General features: G+C 42.7%; 2 protein-coding genes across 6 annotated transcripts in view; one reads left to right on the top strand and one right to left on the bottom strand.

Moving 5' to 3' along the window:
• Positions 1-2,707, bottom strand: part of dis3 (DIS3 exosome endoribonuclease and 3'-5' exoribonuclease) — a 16,760-nt gene extending 14,053 nt beyond the window's left edge. For all 5 annotated transcript variants that reach the window (XR_008573639.1, XR_008573638.1, XR_008573640.1 and 2 more), the window contains exons 1-7: positions 1,769-2,707; positions 1,375-1,532; positions 1,112-1,302; positions 962-1,035; positions 721-888; positions 494-658; positions 288-401 (exon numbers count right to left, since the gene is read on the bottom strand). Coding sequence is in view for 1 of the 5 variants with exons in the window: in XM_054798590.1 (XP_054654565.1) it covers positions 288-401; positions 494-658; positions 721-888; positions 962-1,035; positions 1,112-1,302; positions 1,375-1,532; positions 1,769-1,987 (1,089 nt within the window). In the remaining 4 variants the exon portion in view is untranslated. The remainder of the gene's footprint in view (positions 1-287; positions 402-493; positions 659-720; positions 889-961; positions 1,036-1,111; positions 1,303-1,374; positions 1,533-1,768) is intronic.
• pibf1 (progesterone immunomodulatory binding factor 1) overlaps positions 2,388-12,136 on the top strand; it is a 29,629-nt gene continuing 19,880 nt past the window's right edge. The window contains exons 1-10 of the mRNA XM_054798591.1: positions 2,388-3,031; positions 3,416-3,516; positions 3,587-3,785; positions 3,861-3,980; positions 6,488-6,621; positions 10,348-10,456; positions 10,549-10,668; positions 10,753-10,814; positions 10,913-11,038; positions 11,146-11,244. Coding sequence (XP_054654566.1) covers positions 2,771-3,031; positions 3,416-3,516; positions 3,587-3,785; positions 3,861-3,980; positions 6,488-6,621; positions 10,348-10,456; positions 10,549-10,668; positions 10,753-10,814; positions 10,913-11,038; positions 11,146-11,244 — 1,331 coding nt within the window. The 5' untranslated portion in view covers positions 2,388-2,770. The remainder of the gene's footprint in view (positions 3,032-3,415; positions 3,517-3,586; positions 3,786-3,860; positions 3,981-6,487; positions 6,622-10,347; positions 10,457-10,548; positions 10,669-10,752; positions 10,815-10,912; positions 11,039-11,145; positions 11,245-12,136) is intronic.

The following is a 12,136-nucleotide window of genomic DNA, read 5'->3' as shown; positions in this document are numbered from 1 at the left end:
TTTTCTAATGTTTCTTTTGGTAGGTTCCATGTTTATACAGCCATAGAACACGATATTCTGTGTGCCTTGAAAGATCAGTCAAAATGGTCTAAAATGGCCGCTACTGGAGGGGTTGTCTTTTGAAAAATGGCTGGGATTGAATGAGTTAATATTTTGACTTTATTCTTGAAAAATTACATTTTTTAGAATGTGCCACGGGTCAGTAAAAAAAACAGCCTGGGGCCACAAATGGCCACCGGGCCGCACTTTGATCACCCCTGCTATAAATGGATGCTAATAGGACACACCTCTTTGATTTGGGAGACATTAAGCATGCCACAAAAGGGCCTCCAGCTCCTCTTGATGATGCCAACTATTTTGCCGGTGGGCTTCTTGTCGACTTCTCCCCCTGAACCTTTCAGCTGCTCACACACAAGAGAAAGGATGTACTTTCAAAGTAGTATTCCTGCCATCACTGTAATGCTTCTCTGTTGTACTTCCAACTTCTACTCACAGCGTCCTCCTCCTCCTCTTCCTCTGTGGTATCATCCTTGGCCGAGCCCACATCCTGCAGCACAACAGAAGAGGGCGCCACCCACTGGCTGCGAGGCAACAGCTGCACGGCCACCACATCTTGGTACACGGCTCTGTTGAGGTTCTGAAGGCCCTGGATGAGGACCTGCAATGGAGATGTTTCAAGGTCTCCTTTCACAGAAAGTGTTAAAACCCCAAAAGCCATACCTCTGTGCCGTCTTCCTCATCTTTTTGGATGAAGACTGTGCCCTCCAGGTAGTTGTCCCTGCTTGCCTTGAAGGTCCCTTGGAGGAAAGAACCAGCTTTAATGCCTGCCTGAATCCTGGATAGAGGGAGGTGCTCCGGGAATAGCACTTTACTGCTGGTGATGTCATTCTGAGGCGGCCAAAAGAGATACGATCGGAATAAAGACTTATGATAAGACTAACATGCACGCGTTGTCGTTTACCTTGTCGTCATTTGACAATGCCAGGCGATCCACAAGCTCAGGATTTGCTATCAGGCCCTTGACGTACTCCTCAACTATGTGTGTGAACAAATGCCACTTTAGCAGGAGATCAATCTGTCATTTTAATACAAAATTCAAAGGCTAGCTTACATTTATACGCCAGTAGACCGCTCTCTTCTGCCTTCTGCTTGTTACCCAGGTCGTTAGTCAGAAGCACCACCTTGAGGCCATTGGCATCACACTTATTCAAGTGCTGGCTGTACCATTTGGTCGCCACACGGATTGCTCGGTCATTACGGTCATTGGCGCTCTCCCCTGGCTCGCGCTCGATGAATGTTTCTCTGTGATTAATAATAAAAACTATCTCAGCAATCATCCCAAAGAGGAAGATGCAGACAGATGTACTTTATTACCGGTGGTGTTCATTGGTAAAGGTGTAGAAGTATCTTTCCTTTTCATGTATTAGGTCCTTAAGGCGTTTGTAGACCGGAGCACTGCGGTGGCGTACTTCTTGCAGGACGGTCTGAAGGATGACGACGTTGCGAATCACAGGGTCCTCCAGGACGTCAATCTGTGGGACACCGACCAAATGCACAGGAGTTCATGTGCCATTTCAAATGCAAATCCAACAGGATCCAATTCAAAGGTTACTTCAACAATTCAGCCTTTTCCAATAGAATTATACCCAGTGCCTTGTGCATCCGAGTTTGCGCATGTGACATACAAGGATGTTTACAAATACCCCGAGTTTGATGATCCCAAATCCCTTTTTACTTGCATTGACTAACCAGTTTCTTATTTTCTCACCTGATGTAACACCACATTAGTGTCAGGAACCAGATAATGTGGAAAAGAGCACAAGTTGCTTTCAATACACGCATCTCTCTGCAGCACGCTGGACTCCTGCCGACATTCGTTGCAAACCTCGCTTCCACACCAAATATCATCCCTCAGGTAATGCTCGCGTACAATTTTCATCACCCCACCCGAGCGCGTCTTCTTCACGAAGGTTTTGGATTTCAACATGATGGCGGCTAGGAATTGTAAAAAGTAAAATTCATGTGGTTACTCCTAACATTTGAGTGAAACAAAAATTAAATTTCCCATGTGGAACGCTTTTAGTGGGCCGACAAAAACTATACCGGGGTCTTGACAGAGGAACAGTGAACGTATTCCTACTTAACTCTGATTTTTTTAGGTTAAACTCAAATTTATATGTACGATAAACAATATAAAAAGCAATCTATAAAATCACGCGAAATGTTTGACGTTTTTATGTGAGATTTGTCGTTGTACTTTGGAGGTAGTTTTAGTCGGCCATCTAAATCTTGCCGAGTGGCAACAAATCCAAAGAAGCTTGCAGTCATGTTTTGTTGGGATGTGATTATTCGACAGCGCCTCCTGCGTATAAAATCAGTATTTGCATCTGTTGTGTACGATATAGTGCATGGCTATCAACTAGTGGTTGTACTGCACGTATACTACACACAGGGGGCGCTGTAAGAAATACTACATTACCAACGTATGTAGACGCTTGGGCACTAGTTGGAGGGCGGCGACTGGAGCGGGACCCTTGAAAATAACAGCCTGTTTCTGACAGCTTATAGTCTTTACGTCGCCTCTGTTTTTGATACTTCTACAATATTTTATAGGACGTAGGTGATATAAAGTTAAAATAGTCCTCATTCAGGGGCTGTGTTGAGCGAACAAATAGCTATGTAATATATGTACAGTAATTCGTTAACGCATTGTTTGTTAGCATTAGCTAGCTAACACAGAGAGTGCAAACTTGTCCGGAAAGCATCGAAGATGCCTCCCAAGAAGCAGAAGTCGACAGCGATGAACATCTCCAGCTCCTTGGACTTTGAGTCGGAGGACATCAGCCTAGAGACCACCGTGCCCACCGCCGAGGACGTCTCCTCTTCCGACGAGCAGCGGACGAGCTCGCAGAAACTGACCCGCCAGCTGATCGAGAGGAAGCAGCTGCTGCAGAACGTCCAGCTGCTAAAAATCGAGCTTTCCCAGAAGAACCTCACCATCGACAACATGAAGGCTGACTACATGTCGAAGGTACCAACCGAGAAGGGTTCCCTTGCTCCTCCTTTATGTAAATACTTTGTATGACAGTAAACACTCGTGACGTCAACAGCGTGGATTAGTCACAGGTAAAACGGTTATTTACAGGTTTTTGTCATGTTAGCTGACTTTATTATCGAAATCAGTTTGTTTTGTATCACACACAAGTGGTGGATGCTGGTTGGAACGCATTGTGGTTCTCTAGCAGCATGCATTTCTTGATTGACAACATGTTTGTTATTGTAGCGTTGGTTGCAGTGCAGCAAAGTTGTACACTACTGCCTACCACCACAACTATAAGCAAATTATGCACATTGTTATATTGGTAACAACAGATTATACAGTATGTTACAGCAGTGCTAAGTTGTCGTATGTCAGGTGGAGGAGCTGGAGGAAAAGCTGAATGATGCTCTCCACCAGAAACAAGTGTTGACGCTGAGACTGGACAGCCATTTGAAACTTGCTCAGGAGGAAAACAGGCGAGAGCACTGTGCACAATGCAGGGACGGTATTACCGCATGAAGCTCAAATATGAATCGTCGTCTCCAGGAAGCAGCAGGCCGTGCGCAAACAGGAAGTGGACACCATTCTGCTCCGGCAGCAGCAGCTGGAGGAGGCCAACCGACAGATGCGAGAGAAAGCAGGAGAGCTGCGCCGGTCACTCAGGGATGTGGACATCTGCCACGAGCGCTACCAGGAGCTTCGCGACCTCCCCGAGGAAACCATGACCATTCAGGAATTTGTGGCGGTGAGTGCGGCCGCTCTCGCCATTTCCCGTACTCCATCCCCACCATACATTTGGACCTTTTTGTTATGTTCGCAGGTGCGTTTTTACGAGGCGGTGACTCCCTTGAAGGCTCAGCTGGCTGAGCTCAGCGTAAAGAAGGACACTTTGAGCGAAGATGTGGACACACAACGGGCCCAGATGAAGGCACTGATGGAGGTACAGAACTTATGCATACAGAATACAGTTGTCCCTTTCAAATATCGCAACTTCACTCTACTGACGTTATTCCGAAATTAATCAATTAATAAATAATCGCTGCTTAGTGGTTAAATACGATCCATTATTAGTAAAAAAAAAAAAAAAAAAAAAAAACCTAATTGTACTCATTCTTGGCCTAAATTAAGCATTTTCAAGCATCAAAATGGTTAAATGAACTAAAATACAAAAACCAGTCAAAAAAAGCTTACTAATTGTGGTGGTAGTATTCCACATTGGCCACTGGGTGTCAGTAATTATTCGGTGAGACAAGCGCCATGATCGCCACAACAGGCGTTTATTGCAGGTTTAAATGATCTCACAACAGGAACAATAATAATAATAACATAATACTCATAATAATAATAACACGATCCCGCCACTAAGGTCCCCAAGGGAACACATTTGCTGTAACACACACGAGCAGGAGTTTTATTTACATCTTAAATAGCTTATTTACTCTTACTATGTCTACTATATTGCAGAATACGTGTGTCAAGCCACCATTACAATACATTGATGAGACAATAGCGACCACAGGGAGTACACTGTTCACAAAAACCCCAAAACAAAACAAGGAACTGCTAACGTGTGAGTTTACGTTATCTTATTTATGTGTAATATGTCTTATTTTCTGTGATTATATCTACTATATTGGGTGTTACGAGTGTAAAGGGGACTATAGGTGTTTAATTTTGTGTCTAGAGGGCTCTAATAATATTAAAAACCGTTTTTAGAAACGCATAAGCAGGTTTTCTATGCCATACCTATGAACACATTCCATTCCCATTTCATGGGCTAATAAATCTAGTTGTATCAGGGTTTCCCCGAGGATTTTTTTTAAGCTGTGGTGATGGGCTGCACGGGAGGGTTGCCTGCCACCGCTTAAAGACAGAACTTTGTGTTCTAGACACATGACACATCTTTGCTCTTTTTTTTCCCCATTGTTGCTCCTGTTCTTTTTGTGGTTAATTTAATTTTTAGAATGTGCCACAGGCCAATAAACAACGTGCTACAGGCTGCAAATGGCCCCCGGGCTGTAGTTGGGACACGCCTGGTATACAGTAGTCCCTCGTTTATTGCAGTTAATTGGTTCCAGATTCAACTGCAATAGTGATATGTGAATTAGTGAAGTGGGACTCCTTCTGTATAAATGGAATATTTTTGTAGTTAGAGCAAAGAAAACCTATTTATGCTCTTCTAAATATTGTTTTTACCATTATTAGAGCCCTTTATGCATGAAATAACACCCCTATAGTCACCTTTACACTCCTATTACCCAATATAGTAGATATAATCAGAGAAAATGGGCGTGTGTGTCACAGTAAATGTGTTGTGGAACAGTAGCCTGTGTTGTTATTATTATCCATCCACTTATCCTCACTAGGGTTGTGTGTATGCTGGAGCCTATCCCAGCCTATCCCTGGACTGCTTGCCAGCCAAATTGCAGGGCACATATAGACAAACATATTATTATGATTACTAGTAATATGAATATTATTATTATTAGGTTATTATTATTGTGCCTATTGTGGGATAATTTAAACCCGCAATAAAAGCTTATTGTTCCTGCAATCGAGTCTGGCGCTTGACACCTAGTGACCACTGTAGAATACTACATTCTAGGGATGTCCTGATCCGATGTTCGGGATCGGCTGCCGATCGTCTGTATTTTGAAGATCGGATAATATCGGCTTCTGCCATGAGATCGGGCCGATCCAGTTACCGTATAACGTTCGTAACTCTGGTAATGCGCCATAAAGCTGGTTGCCACTCGACTCCCTCTGCCCGCAAGAAGAAGAAAAGGCAACACCACCATGCAGACATGTCCGCGGTGTACCGTGGTGAAGTTAGTTTCACGTTGGACGTCAGATATTCGGCTCCAGAGCTACAGCGGTAGTTCCCCCTCACTGTGCTCGGACTGCTGTGTCATGGCGCGAGGAGCTCACACGGGAAGTGTTGCTCTAATCGCTGGTTGTCATATATTCCCACAAATTGATCTGTAACCAAAAAATGCGGATCGGGACATTCACAATTTGAATGTGTCTTCTTAAAGGCTTATATTTGTATTTTAGTTCATGTTGCCATGTTTACTCTATGCTTGACAACGCTTACTTTAGGCAAACAAATCTACAATTTGCTTAAATATGCATCTTTTTGGACTAATAATAGGCCACATTCAACCAGAAAACAGCATGATTCAAACTGCGATGTGGCGAGGGACGACTGTAACAGATGAAGACAATGTTCTTCGCACAGAAATGTTGGTGATGGGCGTTGTTTGGGTACCACACATCATAGCAAGCAAGCACGAAGTCTATTCTTAAATAAGCAGGTTAGTCTAGTTTTAAATAAGGCTGCTGATTGGTAGAGTTCTGTTTCAGATCAACTGAATTTACAATAACAACATCTAGATGGGATGTTGCGCTACATGTTTATCTCAAATCTCTTTGTGTGTGTGTGTACAGAGCTACGAGGAGGAGCGCCGTCTCCGTACTGAGCTGGAGCTGCGGAGCCAGAGGCTGACGCTGGAACTGGCCGACACCAAGCAGCACATCCAAGACGGGGACTACCGCCGAGAAAACTACCCCAACATCAAACGGTGAGCGGCTACCGCTAAAGGCGCTAAAAGCTAATGCACATTTGTAGGCATCCCATGTCAGGCTCGCCATCCTGTTTGCACAGCATGCGTGTGCATCTACACTGTGTGCATCACGGTGTAAATATGACTTCCTTTGGGATAAAGAACTTTAAAGTTCTCAGAAAAATGGCACTTTCCAGCCAAATGAATACGTAAATAATATTACAAACACCGCATTTACATGATTCTGTGCAAGTGTTATTAAACCGTAGTCTTACATCAGCCATAATGGCTAATTCGTGCAGCAGACAGAAGCTATTTACTAAATGAACACAGCTGTTGTTTTGACAGAATATCAATAAAACATCACACACGCTTAGGAGAGGCCATTAATGCTTCAAATGTAGCTCTTCACGTGTTGGAAAACTCACAAACGTGCATAAACATAGACAATTTGTAGTACGTAGTGCCAAAGCGATCTGTGGCGGTCAAAATTCATTTGTGGCCTTTAAGCCCCTTATTGTTTGATTTGGCCATAGAACCCCTTGCCATAGCAATTCGCAGTTGTGACCACATATCTGGCATTTGGAGGAATGGAGTACAGCACAAGGTGGCGCTATATGCAGATGACTTATTAAGCTTCATTTCACATCCAGACAGATCTTTACCTGCTTTGCTACTGCTTCTGAAGAATTTCGGTCAGTTCTCAGGATATAAACTAAATCTGAATAAATCTGAAATTTTACCTGTCAATGAGGGGGCGCCGGCATCAGTGTACGCATTGTTTCCTTTTAAGATTGTGGAAAATAAATTTACTTATTTGGGCATCACAGTTACAAAAAAACATAAGAGTCTTTTCAAAGAAAATTTTTTGAGTCTATTAAACCACACGAGGCAGTGTCTGACGCAGTGGTCGCCACTTTCCACTACTTTGGCCGGTCGAATCAACTCCATTAAAATGACCATTCTTCCCAAATTTCTGTATTTTTTTCAATCCATCCCAATCTTCATCCCAAAGTCTTTTTTTGATACTTTGGACTCGGTCATATCTTCCTATATTTGGAAGGGCAAGCGTCCTAGGTTGAATAAAATCCATCTTCAAAAACCTAAGCTAGAGGGAGGGATGGCGTTGCCTAATTTTTGCTTTTATTATTGGGTAGCCAATATTCGATGGGTCATATTCTGGTCATCCTATCAGTACCGTCCAGACCGGCCTATATGGGTGGAGATGGAGTTGAATGTGGCTAAAAATGTTTCTATTCCAGCGTTACTTGGATCTGCACTCCCTTTTCCGTCAAGCAAACGTATTGATAATCCAGTGGTCTGGCATACGTTGAGGGTGTGGGCCCAGTTTAGGAGACATTTTGGTTTTGAAGATCTCTGCCTTTTTAGCCCCATTTCAGACAATCATCTTTTCCAACCTTCCTTGCTGGATCTGGGGTTCCGGGAGTGGCGTAGACAAGGCATATTGTGTCTCCGAGACCTGTTTATCGATAATACGTTCATGTCATTACAGCAATTAACGGAACAATATAATCTTCCAAAGTCCCATCTCTTTCGGTACTTCCAGGTTAGGCACTATGTTTACAGTCGATTACCAAATTTCCCTGAGATTCCTGGTACGAACATTGTTGATGCACTTCTGGACTTGCAACCATCACGTAAGGGGTTAATTTCTACTGTTTATGTTAAACTGTTGGACATAAGACAGACCTCTCTGATTAACATCAAAACAGCATGGGAGCAAGACCTAAATATGTCTTTGACAGGTGACATGTGGCATACAATCTTTAAAATGATCAATTCAACCTCTATTTGTGCCCGCCATAGCTTGCTACAATTTAAAGTTGTACACAGGACTCATATGTCAAAATCCAAACTAGCCCGTATATATCCAGAGGTGGATCCCTGTTGTGACAAGTGTAAGAGGGAGGATGCCACACTTATGTTCTGGTCTTGTCCTAGTCTGGAGAAGTATTGGAGGGAAGTCTTTCAGACACTTTCTGTAATTAGCAATTTACCCTTGCAACCCAACCCTTTAATAGCACTGTTTGGCACCACAGGTGAACCCGACTTGCGTTTGACCCCCACACGACAACGAAGTTTGTCCTTTGCCTCCCTCTTGGCCAGACGGGCAATTCTGTTAAGGTGGAAGGATGCTGCTCCGCCCACCCACGCTCAGTGGCTGAGAGTTGTCATGTCCTGTCTAAATTTGGAGAAAATTCATTACTCAATTTGTAATGCCAGAGAAAAATTCCAAAATGTCTGGGGACCTTTCTTAGTATATTTCCACAACTTTAAATTTACCTGAGTTCCCCAATAGCTTTCCCGCTCTGGCCTATTTGCTGTCATCCGTTGTTTAACTCACTTATGTATTTGCTTTGGTTGTTTTGCATTTGGTTGTCCTACCAAACTCGGACCTCTGTCTTTTTGGGCTGTGTGTGGCTTACGTTGTGGGTGTTTTTGTGTTGGGGTTTTTTGTTTGTTATTTTGCTGTTTTTGTTTTTGTTTTCTCACACTCTCGTTCTCTGCCTAAACTACCAGCAAACATTGTGTGCATTTGTTTTTTACTTTGTCAAAATTCAATAAAAATATTTCTGATAAAAAAAAATTCATTTGTGGTGGGCCGCCACAAATGTATCAATGTATGGGAACCACCGTCATCCTTTCAAAAGTAGTTTTCAGCAGCTGTGATAATGTCGAAAATGCGGGGGAAAAAAGAATAAAAAAAAAAAGAAAATGCGGAAGCCTGTTTCCGTCACTGAAAGAAAAAAATATCCCAATGGTAAGTCATATGAGACAAAATGTCGAAGCAATGAGATAAAAAGTTGAGATTATGAGATAAAAAGTCATAATTATGACATAGGAAAGTCATACTTATGAGTTAAAAAGTCAAAACATTGTGATAAAGTCATAATTATGAGATATAAAGTCATAATTATGACATAGGAAAGTCATAATTATGAGTTAAAAAGTCAAAACAATGAGATAAAGTCATAATTATGAGATAAAAAGTCCCAATTATGACATAGGAAAGTCATAATTATGCAATAAAATGAATCACAATTATGATACACACTACGCGTGTGCAGAGTGCCATGTGATGAAGGCTCCAGTGAAGAAGGCAACGCATGCACAGTTTGTATCTCATCATTTCAACTGTTTATCTCATAATTTTTACTTTTTATTTCATAATTATGACTATCTTGGAATTTGGACAGTTTATCTCATAATTATGACTTTCTTATCTAATAATTTAGACTTTTTGGCTCATAATTTTGACTTTTTATCCCTAAATTGTGACTTTCTTACCTCATAATTATGACTTACCATTGGGATATTATTTTTTCTTTCAGTGGTGGAAATGGGCTTCCATACGAAAAAGCTTGTAAGTGAGATTGTAAAAGGCCTCAAAACCAGAATTTAAGCTTCTGATGCTTTTTTCTGTTTTCCTGTAGACCACGTGTGTCCCAAGTGCACTTTCTAGAAATCAAATTACACGCAAAAATGGAACAAAAATATGCAATGTAAATAGGAAAAACACAAATCGTTGTCTTAAAAAAAGTATATATATATCTCAAACTGGCCCCCTACATTTTTTAAATTTTTAAGTATGCGGCCCTTGGTGGAAAAAGTTTGGACACCCCAATGTAGATTAATCAGGAGGTCAAATTAAGTAAATATCTACTAGTATCTATTTGTATCTACTGTATCTGTGCGTGTGTGTTATCTGTGCGTGTGTCGTAGAGAGCGTGACAGCTTGGAAGCAGAGCTGAAGGCAGTGAAGAGAAAATTTGAGACCCTTGACTTGGGTCACACAGCCCTCGGCAGGGAGCGAGAGACCCTCAGCAAAGAGGTGCTTCACCCAAAATACGTTAGCGCACATGATGCTGTGATTTCGCAAGCCCCTCTGCCTCATGTCCACGCCGTACCAATGTTGACCTGCAGGTGGTGACGTTGCAGCAGTCAGTGACGCTGCTGCAGAAGGACAAGGAGTACCTGCACAAGCAGAACATGGAGCTCAGTGTTCGCTGTGCACACGAGGAGGACCGCCTGGAGCGCATGCAGGTTGTTACAGTCATCTACGCTTATGTAATGGAGCCAGGCCACGTCTAACAGGCTCTCCCTTTCTGCTGGTGTTTTGCGGCCCAGGTGCAACTGGAGGACACCAAGAAGGCCAGGGAGGACGCCTATGAGAAATATGTAGCATCCAGGTTGGACTCATTAAAAAAAGACAAGAGAAACATGTCTAAATGCACATTTGCACCCCCTGACAATGTAAGGAAAAAAAAACATTGTCATTGCATTGCAGAGACCACTACAAGTCCGAGTACGAGAGGAAGTTGAGAGACGAGCTGGAGAACATCAGAATGAAAACCGGTCAGGAAATCGACAACCTCCAGAGAACGTCCAAGGAGATGTACGAGAGAGAGAACAGGTGCAAACCCTTTTTCTTTTCTTTTTTTTTTTTCCTTGTCATGAGCACCCTAACGGTCTCCACGCTTAAGTCCAGGGGTCCTAACTGCTTCTCTCTCTGTCGAGCAGGAACTTGCGCGAGGCCAGAGACAACGCAGTGCTGGAGAAGGAGCGAGCGGTCACTGCCGAGAGAGACACTCAGTCGCGATACGACCAACTGCTGGAACAGTAAGCTTAAACGCCTCGCTCCCTAATTGCTGCTTTGTTTAGATCCCCCATCCTACCGCCTAGTCTACTCTATACACCTGCACGTCTCCTGAGACCCAGGACAGAAGCTGTATCAATTACTGTGGCTACACCGCAAGGTATTTGGAATGTGTTACCTTATTTATGGACAAAATATTGGAAGCGCCATTCAGTGTGATGCATTGTACACCACTGCAAACGACAACCACAAATAATAGACATAAAGGTGTGGCATAGCAATTTTAACATAATGCAATAATCACCTTTATCTTCCTATGTTGCAATTAAGATGTTTCCTTGACCGGTTCCTTGTTAATGAGCTTTGTATGCAGGTTATCAATTGCATACATTTGAAAATGCATTACACTATCCCAGGGGTGACCAAAGTGCGGCCCACGACCCATTTGCTGCCCGCGGCTGATTTTTTTTTTTTTTTTTTTTTTTTTTTTACCTCGGCACATTTTAAAAACAGAATTAAACAAGAAAACTAACAACAACAACAACATTAGTGGAAAAAAGAGCAGTGACTTTACACAATATTAGTGCGGGACCCACCGTCACAGCTCAATGACAAGCCGAGACACAAATTACGAAATATTTTCAAGTCAGACATCTCAGATATCTTCTATTTAAATGGACTGTTTGGGTTGGTTTACAAAATGTGACCCCCGTGTCCTTTTAATGTGACCGTGTGTGGCCATCGCTGGGAAAAGTTTGGACACTGCTGCATTGAATGAAGTGCAGGTGTACCTATTGTGATGTGACACGTAGCATTTCAGCAAACATCAGCAAATTATCTTTCACTGGCAGGTTTAAAAGTCAGGAAGCAGGTCGCTTCAACCATTAGTGATGGCTTTTACAGCATTTGCCTGAG

Source organism: Dunckerocampus dactyliophorus, chromosome 14 (genome assembly GCF_027744805.1).
Source record: "Dunckerocampus dactyliophorus isolate RoL2022-P2 chromosome 14, RoL_Ddac_1.1, whole genome shotgun sequence".
NCBI classification, from domain to species: Eukaryota; Metazoa; Chordata; class Actinopteri; order Syngnathiformes; family Syngnathidae; genus Dunckerocampus; species Dunckerocampus dactyliophorus.
Note: the sequence above shows the minus strand (reverse complement) of the source record. Positions and strands in the feature narration are given on the sequence as shown.